The following is a 19,592-nucleotide window of genomic DNA, read 5'->3' as shown; positions in this document are numbered from 1 at the left end:
ATGCAGTCTGCTCAATATACATTCCATCAAAAACAATATTACGATTTAGCACCAGATTAGTCATTATTTGCGTCTTGTTGATGTTAATCTTTAGTCCGACCTCTAAGGAAGCGTCATATAACTTGTTCAACATTATTATTGCATCATCCATACGATCGGCTATAATGACGATGTCATCTGCGAATCTCAAATGACTGAGCTTCTCTCCATTTATATTGATACCATATTTGTTCAGATCTGCCTTCTTAAAAGTGTGTTCTAAAAGGTTTGTGAACAGCTTTGGTGAGATGGTGTCTCCTTGCCGTACTCCTCGTTGCATACAGAATTTATTAGTTTGTTGATCAGAAAGTCTTACGCTAGCTGTTGCATTGTGGTAGATATATTTTATCATGTTAGTGTAGCGTGTAGCGATGGTCTATTCGGCATTCTGTCAATGCTTTTAACATTTTCTGCTTGTTTATTTATTGCATTTATATTATTGCGGTACCATTAGTTAAACACAGTGTTTCTAAAATTTTTTGACTCTTAGTATTTTTTCGACATGAGACCTTTTATCGAGATGTGGCTTCTTTAATATGGTTCAAAATATTGAGAAAAATGTAAATTATAAATAAATTTTCATATAGTTACCAGGTCTCTATAATCGTACTTAATAATCATACACAAATATGTGGTGGATTTGCCAAATATTCAAAATATCTCAATAAAAATTGGCTTTTTGAGAAAGTACTAAGAGGCAAAAAAGTTTTAAAACATTGTGTTTAACTAATAGTAATACAATAATAATTTAATAGGAACATATACAAAAGTTTGGGGGGGTTTAAGGGAACAAAACCCTCATAAAATTTTTATGGGGTTCACAAATTTCACTATAATTTTTTTAAGATGTTCCTGCCATAAGAATGCCACATGTCCATTTTCAATAAAAAATCTCTAAGAATTTTCGATATATTGGAAAACTTGATTTTCATTTGGTAACTTCAAAGGTCTGTAACTTTTTTATGTGCACATTTGTACTAAGATAAGTTAGGTTCAATCAACCTAGTTTTGACCGCAAAAGCTGTGGTGTAATTTATGACCAATCTTTTAGGGATACCCTGTATATCCAGAGTAAACTTACTTGGTTACTTTTTTCGATCCGAAGCAAATCCCGAGGATAGTTCCAAACTAACTTGGAGCCAATCCGATTCAATTCCAGTGCCTTTAAAGTCCCCTGCCTATTAGACATAATTGTTATAGATTTGTCCCTGCAGTTCCTCGTGATTAGTTCTTGAAGGCACACCTCTATAGAATACATTTTCGGTTGTAAAATAGTAGAGTGATTATCTAGGTTTTCACTAAGGCTTAGCCTTGGTTTCAAGGGCCATTCTCCCTTCCTGGAAAGAGGACGGCTTTTTGAAATAATATTAGGTTTCATTGCATCTGGTACCACCCTCTGGGTGATTTTTAATTATTTTTCCAGATTTGATTCCGGTATCCTTTTGCCCTGCTTCCTGCCATATTTTCCCTTTTTAGTATGCTCCTACATTTGTATCCTTCTCTATCCATATATCGTGGGCGTACTGGGAAAATCCACTAACTCCATTTTTTTTCAATTTTGACATTTTACTACCATTAAATCCACAAACATCATTATGTTAAGAGGAAAACTCCTATATCTCCAAATTCGCTATCCACCATGCTTAAATCGGCACATTTAATGACAACGAAAATCAACTAACTCCATCTTTTACTAAGTTTTCATGAACAAAATAATGTTTTTCCAAATATTTTTATATACATGTATGTGCGCATCACCTGTGGTTAACATCCTTCAAAATCATATCCAGGTAGCAAAACTTGAACAGCCAGTGTACCTGATTTTTTTGAGGTAATACATAAGGTATAATAATGTTTAAAGGCGTTTTTTTCAAAACTTTACTTTTGTGAGTTAGTGGATTTGGCTGAGGAACCTTAGAGAATGGTTTAACTGTAGTTCATTACAACTGTTCAGAGCAGCAGCCAACAAAGTGACCATAGCCATTATGATATCCAACCTCCGATAGGAGAGGGAACTCTAAGAAGGATTTTCCCAGTACGCCCACGATATTATATGTGTAATGTAGAGAGGTCAAGCATGTCCTCCATGGTTTGGGTAGCCGACATATCTCCTCTTATAATTAAGCACTCTTGTCGACAACTTGTAGCTCTCTGTATGAATCGTTGTTTCACATGTGCAATGGAGCACCTACAATATTTCTTAGTATTCGGTTGTGAAGCGTTTCTATCTATCTTTAATTGCTTTTTTTGGTACAACCTCATAATTTCTTCATAATTGTAGGCCAAACCGACAACAGTTTAAAAAATTGGCTTCCAAATAAGTACTTTATTCTTGATGGGAAACTACGACTGTCATATTAACCAATATGTTTATTAACAATCTTAAACTGTTCAGTTTTTCTTGCTATTTGATCTCCAGATCTAAACCCAGATATTTTGTTTTTTATTAAGAGGAAACAGTAGCGATCAACAGGTAGCGAAAACGCGTTCCAAGATTGCGGCTGTAATTTTGAATATTTTTTCGAGATATTTGGCGCACGTATTCGTAATATAATAAAGAATGGCGGTAGAGAGCCCAATTTGAAAACTATATTAATATGTGGAAATTACTCTGTAATTAAATACAATATATTAAAAAAACGAGCCTGTACCGCCATTAAGAAGAACAAAAAAATACACTTTCTTCAAATAAACTTTTTTATCCGATGCCTAGATTTTGTGTCATTTTGGAACTACTAAAATTTTTTATTTCATTAATAGTTCCAAAATGACACAAAATCTAGGCATCGGATAAAAAAGTTTATTTGAAGAAAGTTTATTTTTTTGTTCTTCTTAATGGCGGTACAGGCTCGTTTTTTTAATATTGTATTTAATTACAGAGTAATTTCTACATAATAATATATTTTTCAAATTGGGCTCTGTACCGCCATTATTTATTATATTACAAATACGTGTGCCAAATATCTCGAAAAAATATTCAAAATTACAGCCGCAATCTTGGAACGCGTTTTGGCTACCTGTTGATCGCTACTGTATCACCTTAAGAACAACGGTATTGTTTAGAATAATTTGGAAGTAAGTTATTATGTAGGTACTAGTAAGTTAATATTGAAACCAGCGTTGCATGTATTTAACTGCATTTTGTAATTGACCGTTGATTATTCCATGGTTACTCTTTTTGTCAAAACTGCTGTTTTATCAGCCAATGTAGCTAATTTTATGTTTTATCTCTCTGAAGAGATGTAGGTATACAAAAAAAAACAGTCCAAGTAACGCTGTCATCCCTCAAATCCCTGCGTTCACTGTAGTCCTGTCTCCAGGGGGGGTACAACGGCCTCCTTAATTCAAATGGGCTTACCCAAGTTTTTTTATGTATTTTGACCCGTAGAACACGAATTTTTTGGGTAACAGTTGATCCGGGTGTTGATTAGAGTGTTATAAACAAAGAACTTGAGGAATTATATAACAGCGTTTTTTCGCACAACAAAACATTTTTTTTGTATTATTTGGGTGATTATCAGCAAAAAATGGTCTCACAAGTTTTTTCGTAGGATGCATAATTTTCGAGATGAACGCGGTTGAACTTTCAAAAATTCGAAAGAAAAAGTGCAATTTTTGAACCCGAATAACTTTTGATTAAAAAATAAAATAGCAATTCAGCTTACTGCATTTGAAAGTTCAAGTCAAATTCTATCGGTTTTGATTATTTACATTGCTAAAAATTTAGTTTTTATTTGTTAAACAAAGCCATAAACACATAATGTCTCCCGTGCCCAATGCATGCGTTTTAATGTCGTAGAAATTGTCTATATGCGCGCCTACTCGTTCGATTTCAAATGAGAAAAGCATTGAAAACATCATTCAGTCACTATGTGTTTATAGCTTTGTTTAACAATAAAAAAATTAATTTTTAGCAATGAAAGTAATTAAAACCGATAAAATTTGACTTGAACTTTCAAACGCGGTAAGCAGAATTGCTATTTTATTTTTTAATCAAAAGTTATTCGGGTTCAAAAATTGAAATTTTTCGATTTTTTGAAAGTTCAACCGCGTTTATGTCGAAAACCATGCATCCTACGAAAAAACTTGTAAAAACATTTTTTGCTTAGAATGACCCAAAAAACACAAAAAAAAAATGTTTTGTTTTGCGAAAAATTGCTGTTATGTGATTTCTCAAGTTCTTTGTTTATAACAATCTTATCGACATCCAGGTCGACTGTTACCCAAAAAATTCGTGTTCTACGGGTCAAAATACATAAAAAATTTGGGTAAGTCAGATTACCCATTTTTCAAAAAACCGAATTTCATTTTTCTTTAGCTTCATGGACAGGAGCAAGGGAGTTTTGTGATGGTTATTATCAAAATAAAATCACGGTTTGCATAATATTTGAACAGATCGTATTAAAATATGTTTGCAATTATTTAATGTTTAAATCGTTTTCATCAAGTAAGCAACAATACTCATAACCACAGGATTAGTGAATAACAAACTTAGCTAACGTTTTTAAGCAAAATTACTTTGCAAAATAGTAAAAGGGAATAGAATATATTCTGCAAAGACTCATGAGTAAAATAGTAAGGTTTAGTAGGGAGTACGGACTTTCTCTCAATATTAAAAAGACGAAGTTTATGAAAATTAGTAAAACCAACCATTCATCATCATCATCACAGCCAAATTTGTCTACTGTCGGATATAGGTCTCCTCAATATGTCTCCACCCTTCTCTGTCCTGGGCAGCTGCAATCCAGTTTGTCGCTATACTTTTAATATCGTCGGTCCATCTTGTAGGTGGTCTTCCACGACTTCGTTTGTCCGCCCTTGGCCGCCACTCTTAGATCTTCCTTGTCCATATTTTGCCTCTCTGTCTTGCGACGTGTCCTGACCATTTCCACTTCAACTTCGTAATGCGCTTTATGATGTCTTCCACTCCAGTTCTTCGCCGTAACTCATCATTTCGTATTCTGTCTCTCAATGTTAGGCCAAGCATGGATCTTTCCATTTTTCGTTGTGCTACTTGTAATTTTCTTATTGATGTTTTAGTCAATGTTAGTGTTTCAGCTCCATAAGTAAGCACCGGAAGTACGCACTGGTTAAATGCTTTTCTTTTTAAAACAACCGTAATACTAACGAAATCTTGATAGTAGAGGTCCAGCAAATTGAAAGGGTAAAAAAGTAGACTTACCTAGAAACACATATAACAGAAAATAATGACCACACTGCAGAAATCAGAATCGAAAAAGCACGTTCTAATTTTATGAAAATGAAAAAGGTCCTATGTAGCAAAGATTTAACATTAGCTCTTAAAGTACGCTCAACAAAATGTTACGTATACAGTGTACTATACTATGGAGTGAACTCATGGACGTTAAATGTAGAGACAATGAGACGACTTAACACCTTTGAAATGTGGACCTATAGAAGAATTATGAAGGTTTCCTGGGTAGATAGATTTGCGAACAATGAAGCACTGAGAAGAATAGATAAAGAGAAAGAAGCTGAACCTAAAATTAAAGAAAGAAAGCTACAGTATCTCGGACATGCGATGCGATCGAGAAGTATGACATCCTGCGACTCATAATGCAAGGAAAGATAGATGGCAGAAGAAGTATCGGAAGAAGACGAATTTCATGGCTGAAAAACCTGAGAGAATGGTTTGGATGCAGCTCAAAACAACAATTTAGAGTTACTGCCTCAAAAATTAAAATAGCTATGATGATTGTCAACCTCCGTAGCGGAGATAGCACCTGAAGAAGAAGAAGAATAGAATCTAGAATTGATTGGTCTGGTACAGAAGAAAAGAGAAACATCTACTGCACTAAAAGCCAAAATTATAAATCACAACAATTCGAGACAATGGATTAGGCTATAAAGTTTGTGATTTAATGTCATGATATTTTGAATTATCCACCTTCATCTCTCAATGCATTTTCTTAGTGTAAGAACTGAACAAGTGGGTCGAGGTGGAGGTGTAGGTCGCGGTGGATGCTACTAGTTAAGTCGCAGTCGATGTCGACAGCACATAGCAAGGAGGTCACCTGCGATGTCAGTCGAGCTAGAACCACTATCAAGTGAAGTAGTTTAATGAAATTTGAATGACAAAAAGACTGTGCTTTTGCGATGTTTTGTCAGTCAAGTGATGATAGTGATGAAATGTCAGCTGTAAATAATCAGATACTCCTTCATATTTAAAAAATTTACTGAATTTAATTACTTTAGAAATTAAAAAATAAACTTAATACAAAAAAGGGATTATATAAAAAGTATCAACTCAGATAGCGCAGGTAATGACAACTTGGCTTCGAACGGACCAATCACAGGGAAGCATCCTTGTAGGCCGCGCAGTAGACATCCATGTAAAACAAACTCTTTTTATTTTCAAAAGCATCGATGTAAACCTCCTGGATGGCATCGCGCTAAACCTCCACCGCGACTTACCTGCTCTGTTCTCTTCCATTCACTACAATGTGTTTGTTTTACATGGATATCGACATCGACCGCGACCTCCACCTCCACCGCGACCCACTTGTTCTGTTCTTACCCTTAGTCTTCCTCGTTTTCTGCATCCCGGCGGTACCTAATTTAACAGTTGCTTTAGTAATAGTTGCTTTGATAAAAGTTGAAAGAATAATCAAGCTAAATGGGCTTGGGACGGACATGTTGAAAGATTGACGGATGATAGATAGACCAGAAAGATTCTGGAATGGCGACCAAGAGAAGAGGCATATCGAAGCGGAGGACGACCACCGACTAGATGGACGGATGATGTAAAGCGCATCACCACAATTTGGATGCAAGATGCTCAAGGGAGAAAAAGGTGGAAAATTTTCGGGAGGCCTTATCATATGATCCCATAGGAGCCCATTTAGTATCGATATTGTTCTCCTAACCTGCACGTTTCTGTACCGTATTACGTGGTCCATTGTGCCATCATTCGTAATATGGAAGCCACAATATGTAAGAAACAAATGTATCCTGGACAAATAGATTATTCTCTTGTATACTTAAAATATAAAAAACATTTACAGAAAACTCTAGTCTCTATATTTAAACTACAACTAGACACACGTAACAAGGAGGAAAAAGACGGTACAGTAAGGTCTCGTTTTATGCGGTAGATACGTTCTTGAGAAAACCGCATATAACAAAATCGCATAAAAAAAGACTTTACTTGCATGGAAAAAGTAGGGATACGTTCCGTGATTTTCTAAAATCACATAAAATGGTGGACGTTTGTCCACCAAAAATTGTGTTTTTGATGTTTTTTATTCTTCATTGGGACAAATAAAATCTTAAAGAAGAAATTAAAAACGCAGACTAACGATATTGAGATTGCAAAAACCTCTTCTAATGAAACATAAAACTTTATAACACTTAAATGTTTCAATCCAGAAATCAAAATGTGCTGTTTTTAGATATACTGCAACTTGAATTCAGCAATATTTAAATTTAATTTCAAAACAATTACAGGTTATATAGGTCTGGATCCCGCGTATGAAAAAAAAGTTTATTAATAGCAAGCTGAAAATTTGTTAATAGCTTAAGGGTGTCTAGACTTAAAAACTTTGATATATGTTAATACTGAAACAGGGGAAGTTTTAATTGTGGAACAGGTTAAAAATTTGGAACGATCAGACCACGAAAACGCCACATGTATTTTTTCCGACAGAATTTCCACTTGATTTGATACCCTTTCATTAAACTCTCATGCAAAAATTAGACTGCTATTAAATTTATCACCTGTCATAATTCCTGTCATTTGACATGTTCTACGTGTTCCACTCATTAAAATGCCCATTTGGGGATAAAAGGCAGTCTGATTTTTGCATTAGAGTTTAATGAAAGGGTAACAAATCAATTGGAAGTTCTGTCGGACAAAATACATGTGACGTTTTCGTGATATGATCGTTCCAAATTTTTAACCTATTCCACAATTAAAACTTCCTCTGTTCCAGTGTTCCTATATATCAAAGTTTATCCGACTAGACACCCTTAAGCTATTAACAAATTTTCAGCTTGCTATTAGTCAACTTTTTTTTATACGCGGGATCCAGACCTAATACTTTTCAATGCGAAATTCAGATTGATATAATAGCTGCATGGTACATCATGTAACAAGGGGAATACCCGAATTGCTATCTCTCAGACTACTGGATGGAAATAGTTAATATTAATTATACTGATTGTTAATAATAGACATTTTTGAATGAAATACCAACGGCATAACTTCAAAATCGCATAAAAATAATCCGCATAAAAAGAGACCTTACTGTATTTATGATGAATGAGATAGTAGAGGATCCGATATAAGGCCAATTTGCACCGATCTGTTTAATGGATAAAAATTATTAGATATGTAATTTAGCATGTTAAAAATTACAAAAAACAAGGGTTGCCCGATCTAATCTTGTTCTAACTATAATTAATTAATAATTAAAAAATGACATTTTTTTAAGAATTAAAAAAAATTTCGACCCGGGCAGATGTTATATCAGATTTTTTGGATCATTCTAAACAAAAAAAGCTCTTTTGTAATTTTTCTCTAAAGTTGATCTTTTTCGAATTATAAACAATATAAAACTGAAAAAAACGGACCTATCAGGTCTCGATAAGAATTTTAGCCATGTTTTATTATAAAACAGATTTTTTTAATTGTTAATGAGGAATGTTTCTTATGGGAGACGGGCGTTAACAACTAAAAAACAATATTTCAGAATGAAATAAATCCAAAAGACTTATCAAGAATTATTAGAATAAGGTTTGAATTTAGGTGATTCGTAATTTCAAAAATGATATTTTATACTTATACATTATATTTTTGAGCCTTGAAAATCGACATCTTTCGTTCTTTTTTCAGTTTTAAATTGTTTATAACTAGAAAACGATCAACTTTAGAGAAAAATACAAAAGACCTTTTTTGTTTAGAATGACCTAAAAAATCTGAAAGAATATCTGCCCGGCTCGAATTTTTTTTAATTTATAAAAAAAATGTCATTTTTTAATTGATTAATTATAGTTAGAAGAAGATTAGATCGGGCAACCCTTGTTTTTTGTAATTGCTAATATGCTAAATTACATATCCAATAATTTTTATCCATTAAGCAGATCGGTGCAAATCGACCTTATATCGTATCTTAGACTAAGAGAGTCGGCACTCAACTAAAGCGAGCAAAACACGTGGAATTGCAGATAAAAGAAACACCGGCTACAAATTATCACTTTGAGAATACAAGGTAGGTATATTGTTGTATGAAGAACGAACAATTTGTCTAGTGTACCGTTTTGCATACACTCTTGCTAAAAATAGTGCCAACTATGGAAACTTGTCTCTGTGTGAGGTCAATGAATCCTGTGTTAATTTTCAGGCGTGGATCTATACGATCGTCAATTAAATCTTGATTATGGTAATCCAACAGCTTAAAAGTGCTATAAAACATAAAATATATTGTCTTATACAGGAGTGGGCATAAATGTTAACCATTCATCCCAATATACTTCAAATAACGTTTTTATATAGAAATAATATTGCGAGAACTTCTTTGTCTCATTGATGATATTTAGCTCGATTATTATCCTGTTTATCCTATCTTAAATAGGAACTAAAAACTCTTAAATAAAAAACTCTGTTCTTAAGCATGATCCATATGAGAAATCCATAGGAGTAATGCCTGGAGATCTTGGGGGTCACGGTTTGTTTCCACGTCTACCGTAGAAACTCAAGTTGTTACAATGTAAGTCGAGGTCAACTAGTATGCTTATTTACGCCAAGCTGGGCGTGATGCTAGGTACTGCATGCTGAACGCGGGAGAGAGCTGTGGAATTCGCTCATGCGTTGTTTCTGAGGATGTCAACTGGCTTATACTCATCCCTGTAAAGAGGTCAACATGAAATAATGCTTTTCCATCGATCTTCTTATCATTTGAAACCCTTGAAGTGAAGTTACTTCACGTTCATTTTAGGTTTTGCAGATTTTTTGTTTTACAATAATCAATTAAACTTGTCTTCTCACAAAGTCTATTTTATGTGGTTTTTGGATAATGTAAGCGTACTGTTTAAATATGATATTTTAAGAATTTTTCATATTATGTATTTTTTTAATAAATAAAAAAATTCGAGTTTGTGTACTTTTAAAGGAATTTTGAGTAAAAGGATAAACGAGAATGATAATTTTACACTATTAGCCCAGGATATGACGGTTTTCTGTTCCGAATTTTTTTATATGAAAGTGGAGTAAAGTGGAGAAAGTAGAATATGTGATTTTCCTTTGGAGGTGGTTACCATCCCAACTTGGTAGTAAAAAACGTTTATGAAAAAAAAAACAAAAAAATATGGAAATCGCTAGAATAGTGAATTTTAAGACAAAAAAGAAGAGTTTTTTCGAACAGAAAGTCAATATTTTTGGAGTTATTCGCGACTGAAAGTTCCCAAATTACATGCAAAAAGCATGTTTTCTGGGAATAAATCCAAAAATGTACATTTTCTCGGAAAAACTGAAACGTTATAAAATGAAGCTTATAAAACAAAGATAGTCGTTTTTTTAAGATAGCCGTAAACATAATATTAACAAAATAATAGCTGTTCACAGAAAGGAAAGATAGAATGCAAAAATCCAAACATATGATATTGAATAACCCGAATGCTGAAAGTTTTTCATGGAAAATTTATTGACTTTTTTAAAGACCTTTAAAATGACCGCTAGTAAAAGTGATTTTCATTAAGGTAAGGTTCATATATAGTCTAGACCAGAGCCTGGTCTAGAGCCAGAGGGGTCACCGTGTCCTTTTCAATGCTGATGGACAAACTCAACGGTTTCTTATGGATTTTTGGCTGCTGATTAAGAATTTCGAGGGTGAATTTCGATCCGAGTGGTCAAAAAATTGTTATAAACAATTTAATTGTTTATAAGGCTCTGGCCATAAACTAAAAGAGATAAAAAAATGTTTCACATAAAATTTGTTCCTTAATAAAAAACGAAGAAAAAAACGTTTACTAAACTTTAATCCAACAATTAGAACTCACGATATTGCAAAATTAGTGCACAATGCAAATTGCAAATTGCAAAATAAATATTTCTCGAAGCTTTATCGATCATAATTCGGCTTCTACACATGCCAGTGAGCCTGAGAAGGTCTCATAAAAAGCTAATTAAAAGCTCAATTAATAATCTTCCAAACAAAGTTTTTTTAATTACTTTATCTTCATTTCTTTTAAAGTTATACCTGTTTGAAATTATAATTTTCTTAAAAAAATTGTGCATTAAATTGCTTATAAGGGTTTCAAGCAAATTTGAGCTTTAAACATTTATACTTTAATTAACAATAATGATAGAAGAACTCCAAAGGAACAATTTGAGATTATGAAAATGTTCGTAAGTTTATTTTGGGGCCAAGATATCGATATTTTAATGGCGCGCTATGAGGCGCAAGATTGGCTCACAGTCAAGTAAGTGACGAAATTCGTAGCCAAAATATCGTTATCTTGGCCAAAAATAAACTTACGAACATTTTCGTAAACTTAACCTGTTTCTTTTGAATTATAAAAATTAACTTACGAATATTTTCGTAAACTCAAAATGTTCCTTTTGAATTCTTCTATCATTTTTGTTAATTAAAGTATAAATGTTTATAGCTCTGCTTGAAACCCTTATAAACAAATTAATGTACAATTTTTTTAAGAAAAGTATAATTTTAAACGGGTATAACTTTAAAACCAATGAAGATAAAGTAATTAAAAAATTTTGTTTGGAAGCCTATTGATTAAGCTTTAAAATGAGACTTTCTAAGGCTCATTTGCATGCGCCGAAGCCGAGTTACGGTCGATAAAGTTTCGAAAAATACTTATTTTGTAATTTACAATTTGCATTGTGCACAATTTTACAATATCTTGAGTTCTAATTGTTGGATTTAAGTTTAGTAAACGTTTTTTTCTTCGTTTTTTATTAAGGAACAAATTTTATTTGAACCATTTTTTTATCTCTTTTAGTTTGAGCCAGAGCCTTGTGAACAATTAAATATAACAATATGTTTATAACAATTTTTTGACCACTCGGATCGAAATCCACCCTCGAAATTCGTAATCAGCAGCCCAAAATCCATAAGAAACCGTTGAGTTTGTCCATCAGAATTGAAAAGGACAAGGAACTCTATTTGGCGCCTAAACTAATAACTAAAATAAAATCCGCTTATATTTTTTGTGATGCAAATAGTAACAAACTCACCCCCACCAAAATCACGCTTGTTGAAACTACTCGTTGCTCATTTTGCTATTGCTATTTGCAATGTACCTCAATTATATACAAAAATTGCATTCTAGAAATTTACATGTTTATAAGGTTTAGTTTTGCAAAAATCCGAGTTTAAAGTGAAGACACTATTTTTGAAATTTCTCAAAAAATCCCATTTCAACATTTCAGCAAACTTCAAAAAAACTCAATAATTAAAGAAGTTACACAAAAATTGTTGAATATAAAAAACCGCTTTTTTGCTAAAGATTTTAATTTTTCTATTTCTATAGACTAAAAATTAAACGAAATATGATTGTTTAAAGCATTCGAGCCCTTTCAACCCTTTTAAAAATGAAGAGCTTGAAAAAATTTTCGTGCAGGTATATTGGAACATTCATGAAACATTGACCGGCACAGTATCTACATTTATATCTAATACACAGGTGATGTTGAGTCAGATTCATGTTATGATATAATCTACAATAGGCTCAAGAATAGGAAGAATGTACACAAATAATATAAAATTTCGGAGATAATTAATTTAATGATCATAGGATAAACTGGTGCATTAAAATTTAAATGTATTAGTAAAATCTATAATAGTTGTATTAATTACTAATATAGCTAAATCATAAATTTAACTGGACACATTAATTTACTTTTACAAGTACAAACAGAGATATCTATTACAAATTGTTACCTTCTTTCATCTGACAAAAAGTTCAGTAATAATTTCTCTCGATGACCTGGTAATGTATAAAATAATAATAAAAAAAAAAGAATTTGTGTGTACTTTGTACGCACGTAAGAAGTTATACTTCTATTATATGATTTCAACGAAATAAAGATACTTTAAACATATTATTTTAATTTTATTTAAATACTAAACTAATTTTAATGCTTACCACTTTTCAAAAATAAAAAAAAAAGAATAGGAATGGTCCAGATTTGAACCGAAGACCTCTCGATCTCTAGCCGAATGCTATACCAATCACGCTACGAGGACTCTGTGTATATTGTCTCGGACATAATAACAATTCACGGTAACAAACAGCCGAAGTGAAGTTTACTAAAAATATAAATGTTTTAATAAACTCATCTTACTCCTGAGGAAGACAAATCCAAAGACAAAAATTATAATAAATATATTTACTAAAAACACTAATATATTCTTTTCGCTTCTTTTTTTTGCACCGATATATTTATGTTACGGTTGATGTGATAAATCCGGTCTGTATTAACAATTACCAGTAAATATTAATATTAACCGTAGCAGCTGGTCAATGTGATTAATAATGCCTTTATAATTAGATTTACCGGTTATTATTAATACTTTCCTAACAATTCTGGTTAATGTAATAAAAACGCATTTTGGGCTTCACTATTGTTTATTTATGAAATTTGATAATAAAGTTAAACACTTAAACAGAATTTTTCAATAAAAAAAAAAACTCAACTAGACACCTTATAAGTAAAAACAAACTCATATACACGCATTAGGCTTTAAGTTACTAGACTATAATTACTTGTTTTTATAGGAAAGGCTGTTATGGCACTTAGAATTACAAAAATCGCTTAGTTTTTGCGTTTGCAGTATTTTTAACTGGTAACTATACTATCTTTCACTAAAATACTTACTTACTTACTTAATCAGTAGACCCATTGATACCTTTCGGTGATGGGCCCATTGGGTGTGTTTCGCCAAAATAAAATCACAAGAATGTCTAATTCCACTTCCACTTCTGGCAAGCTAACAAAGACCAAAAGTTTTACTTGACTCTCAAATAGACTAAGCGGGAATTGATGGTACTGGGATAGTCCCAGCACCTGGCGAAAATGCCAGATCCCCGACTTTTTCGACCGAGAATAATTTTATTTCTCACGCATGGATGATTTTTCCCCGGTAGGTGGGTAATTGGTTGCGATTAGAGGTATCTGCCAGAGGCGTTTGGCAAAGAAGTAAACAATCACATTTAATTCTGCTAGCGACAGCTTTCAATGCAAATAAATTATTCGATTTTGTTTATTGTAATAGACGCTTTTGACACCCAATTTTTAAAGAGAAGGCGATTTACCGAAGGCAATTTGGTCTGAATAAACTAAAAATTAAAAATTTTGGTTATTGTATTCGAAGAGAAACTGAAGGGTTTCTGTTCTAAGAGTAGAAAGAGTGAAAAACATGTAAGACACCGAATTAAAACCTTATACACAATGGAATTTGACATACGTGAATTAAAAATTTATACAGAACGGAACAAAAAAATGCTACAGTAGGTAACATAAATTTGACTAATTATTTTTAGAATGAATTCTTTTTATATAAAATCAACCTGTATGTAACTAATTCTACTAACAAACAATAGTAAAACCGACATTTTTAACTAAAACCTATCTTCTTTCTCCAGATTTTCCATCATCCCTATTGGACTACGTTTTCCAAATTGGCTGCCTCATCCAAATATACATCAGGTTGGATTTTATCCATTTCCTCCTCTTCCGCTCCAACAACAGAACATTTACCCGTACGCTTATCGTCTTATTCCAGATGATAGCAAAACTCCTAAAGATAGTGTAATTACGAACAAATTAACTAAAAATATCAAAGAGGTAGTTCCAATATCCGATAGAGAAGATAAAAAATTGGCTAATATTCATGAAATTAGTAGTAAAGATGAACTAGAGGAAAATTCCTTAACACCAGAATCTAAAAACTCTCAATTAAATATCCAAAAACCGCCTTCATTAGCTCCCTATAGGTTTCATCCTCTTCTAAACTACATAAAAAATGGAAATACGATCAGACCAGACAAGATTTTACGTTTCAGGAATACTGATAGCACTAATGAAGATGTTACTACGTTAATTTTAAAACCAGTAGCCAGATCAATAGCAGGTGTTGACGGTAAAGCTATGGCCACTCCTGTTTCAAAGGCTATTCTTAGGAAAGGTACCAGTGTTGATATACTTTTTGAACCAGATGCGATAGCTATAGCAGGGCCAGGTGGAATCGCGCATGCGGAGAGTGATCTAGAAATTAGTTATGAAGATGAATGAGTGTAGTGGTTTTTTATAGAGTGTTTTATTTTTGTATATATTTATTGTTAAAATCTGCTATGCAGATGATTATAATATCAACACGATACGGAATATAGTACAATTCAGTATTTTAAGTTAGTGTATAAAAATACATTCCGACAAATATTATCCCACAAGAACAGTGCGGTCAATCGTATATGGTATTACTACGGTCTTATTCAATTAGGTCTTCAATTTATATAAAAAAATTGATTTATTATACAACACATCACTTTCATCACATTTTCATTCACCTCCAATAGGAGATACAATACGCCCCCAAACATCTATAACCTTTTCAAAATACTTACTAATCCTAGATATCTAAAATTATTACTTTTCACCAACATTTTGCCATCCAGATTTAACATTTTACTTGTAGCAGCTTGATCTTCAAATCAGGGCCGTGCCGTACTATGATGCGGTGCTATGATGCGGTGAGGCAGTCGCATCAGGCGGCATCATAAGAAGGGCGGCATAATCAGTAAAATCAAATCACTCTTTAGTTATTTTAAAAATGAAGAAAGTATCTTCTTCTACAAAAACGACAACGTTTTTTTTGTAATACAAGAACTGAACACTTTTTTTCTGGTTCTACAAAGCGTTGGGAATTTCGGAAAAAACGTGTTTCTTAGTTAACTCTAAAACCGTTGTGTTATACTAGATGGTCAAGTCTAGTATATATAGTATACTAGATAGTCAAATGGATGCATTGAAACCTTTTTCAATGCATCCGATTTGGTCATTCGAAATAGAAGGAGTCAACAAAGACTCAGGAACTAAAGTCAAAGCACATGAATTAGCAAAAAATATTAAAAATTATAAATTTATATATGGTGTAGTTCTTTGGCATATTTTATTTCATATAAATTCAGTCTCGAAGATGTTGCAATATGTAACTATAAATTTGTCAGATTGTGTAAAACTGTTGTCAAAAACTATGGAAAAAAATTAAGAGTTACAAATAATCTGGCTATGACCAAACGAAACTTACTGCTAATGAAATAGCAGAAAATTTTGATGTAAGTTCCGAATTTCCAGCTGAAAATGAAATTCGAACAACGAGAAAAAAGCGTCAATTTGATTACAAAAAATGTTGGAAATGAGCTCTTAACAGGGGAAGATAAATTTAAAATAAATTTGTTTATCTACTTTTTATATTAGACATTGCCATTAATTCTTGGATTGATCAATTTTCGCTTCTAGAAATTCATAAATAAATAAATTTTTGATCTTTTTAAGTATATGATAAAACGCTAAAAGTATATTGTATGAATCTTCATTCAATACTTTAAATAGAAAAAGAAGCGGATATCGAGGCAAATGATCTTCTAAAAGAATTGCATGATATATCTCTAATGATACCATACTCCACGAAACCTTTAGAGGTTTTGAATTTTTTGTGCCAAAATAACCTAATTTCTTTATACCCAAATGTAGTTGTTCATTAAGAATTTTCTTAACACTTTCTGTCTCTAAAACTTATTAAAAACTATTTACGAAGCTCCATAAGACAAACCAAACTAAAAAATAGCATTAATTTCAATAGAGTCCTCACTAGCTGCTACTTTATGCTACTCCAATCTGAGTGACGACTTGACGAGTTTGCCAAAATTAGAGTCAGATGGGTAAAATTGTAGTTTTTGTAAATGTTATATTTCATTTGATGTAAAATATGCTGTTTTTAAAATAAAAGTTTTCGTTTATTTTGTGCAGTTGCATTTTATAAATATAAAAGTTAAGTTTCAATAAAGGGGCGGCATTTCGAAGACTTGCATCATATTGAAAAGATGTACCGCACGGCTCTGCTTCAAATCAGCATTCAAAATATTATGTTTTTCTTACAACAGATTTTAAACTTTATTCTTGAAGATCCTGCACTACCCTGGTCAATGTTAACTTGTTAGCTGATTCATTAATAATGTCAATAAATAAGGAAACTTGAAGTAATCCCACATTCATATAATATTTGTTAGTCTCCCGAACTTAATATTGGCTGTTAGTCCATTGTACGTTTTTTCTCAATCTTCATATGTGTACACAGTACACAAATGCATTGCTGGCTTCACTGATATTAATGGACCCGCTATTTTTTGCACACTCATGCACCTAAAGGGAGTGGAAACCTTGCTCAGCAGACTAGGATACAGAAATTCACTCTCAAGATCTTGTGCTGCAAAACCCCCTCCTCCCCAGTCCCCAAGCACACTACCTAATCTCACCCCACGCTTACATTCAGAGTATGATGTGCTTGCTTTCGTTGTTTTCTATTAGAGATTGATTTAGAAAAAGGAGGCAATGTTTCATTGTTGCTTTGTTGTACTGAAATCACTTGATTTTCTAGATATCTTTAAGCCCTTTGCTGTTATTAATATCCATTTGCGTATCACTAATATATTCTATGTGTGTGCCTCATCCTCTAATTTTCGCCCATAGTGTAGGGGTTCAAACTAAAGCCTAACAACTGGATAGTCTTCTTAAATAATTTTCAAACAGGTTTTTTGTACTTTTTTTTTGTTAAGGCCGGTTATTTTTTGATTGACCATTTAATTATTTTTTAAACTTTATGAGATGCTTCCGACAGGGAGAGTTATGTGATTTTTTAAAAATTAGATGAGGCCATCGTCTGACTCTTGATCTTCTGCCTTCGACTCTACCTTTGACGATCAGTCTTTCCAGCTAAAAGAAACAGTCAGCTGCAAAAGCGAAGCAGTTTACATTTAGACCCTTTGTTTTGTGTCTAATTTGTATTCCATAAATTGATGATATGATTGTTGTCCACTCATAATCTTCTCCAAGACCCAGTTAAACAGTAGAGGAGAAATCAGGTTACCTTGTCTGACTCCTTCCACGGTTTCAAATCGATTTTATAGGTATATAATATGAAATTGTATCCTCTTTAAGTCACATTTTGTTTGTTACTTATGTTTTATAAAAAGAACATTATTTTTTTTTATTAAATGGTTTTGTAATAAGTTATATGAGTATACTATAAGATTATTTCTGTACATATTTAAATAAATTTATTTTTTTACTGTATCTGTGTATTATTTACGTATATAACGGATTATTCCTAGCAATAAAATTAAGAAACCCATATAAGGGTCCCCATTCTGGGGAAAGTCCTGCAGAACTCGGAATTTTCCAAATTATATTGTTTTAATTCAAACTAGTCTTTGTGGTTCGCTTTTGTGACATTTCTATATGAAATGTTTCAATATAATGATTGCTCTAACTCTTTTAATGTTCCCTTAAAAATCCTATTCATGTGAAGATTAGTAAGCATGGAGAGTACCTTTAAGAGCAAAATATGTATATACAAAGTTACAAGCATAATGACGTCCCAGGAAAAACTGAAGAAAGCACTGCTAAACAAATATTACACAAAAGTCAAGCAGAAGGAGGTTACTAAAAAAATATAACTAGAAGTTTTATATTATTATATTGGAGAGCTATCAAATAAAAATCAAAGAGATCATTACCAAAGAATTTAAATTTACCGGCTATGTCTGCAGTGTTAAAATCGTGATTTACATTCATCTGGTGATTAGATAAAAAATCTCCTTCACCAATTTAGGGCGTTGCGATCTCAAAAAACAGTTCTGTAAGTTTCAGACTTCTTTAGATATAGGGGTTTAACCCTTTTAGATATGCATGTCAAATTTTAGCGTGATGCGGCTATTAGTATATTTTTGACAGCTACATAAAGTTGACATGTTGACATACTGGACGGCCCACCGAAGCAGTTACACGGTAACATGTGAAGAAAGTACACGAAATGGTTTTAGCTGGTCGTAAATTAAAGGTGCGTGAATTGGCAGAGATCATAAGAATTAGTAAAGAGAGCAAGCACTAAGTCATACTTTGAACGAAGTTTTGATTACCTAAAAAAAATTATCCTGCCGATGGGTGGATGGATAGATGGATGGATGGATTGACCAAAAACATAATCGTATTACCATTTCTTAGCAGTGTTTGGACTGTGAAGTTGGGGGGTTGCTGGACGAAGACACTACCCCGAACAAGCAAACTTAAACTTTTTACAGAAACTTAATTCTTATATAATTAATTGTACAATTACATTACGTTGACCTTGGGATAGGTCGGGGATAACCCATTTCTCGGTAACTATATCCCCTGACTACGCGCTAGAGAGTGCAACGACAACGACGATGTTTCAGGTACTCGACCTTCCTATTTATATCTGTCATAAATAAAAACAGTGCCAATATGTATGACCATATATGGTGAGGTACTA

At 32.7% G+C, this 19,592-nt stretch overlaps 1 protein-coding gene across 1 annotated transcript in view; it reads left to right on the top strand.

Annotated features, from left to right (window-relative positions):
• Positions 1–19,592, top strand: part of LOC114326460 (uncharacterized) — a 73,342-nt gene that overhangs the window by 34,969 nt on the left and 18,781 nt on the right. The window contains exon 4 of the mRNA XM_050656123.1: positions 14,665–15,312. Within this exon, the coding sequence (XP_050512080.1) occupies positions 14,665–15,312 (648 nt within the window). The remainder of the gene's footprint in view (positions 1–14,664; positions 15,313–19,592) is intronic.

The sequence above is a fragment of the Diabrotica virgifera genome, chromosome 7 (genome assembly GCF_917563875.1).
Source record: "Diabrotica virgifera virgifera chromosome 7, PGI_DIABVI_V3a".
Lineage (NCBI taxonomy): Eukaryota > Metazoa > Arthropoda > Insecta > Coleoptera > Chrysomelidae > Diabrotica > Diabrotica virgifera.
This window is presented reverse-complemented; position numbering and strand designations above follow the sequence as displayed.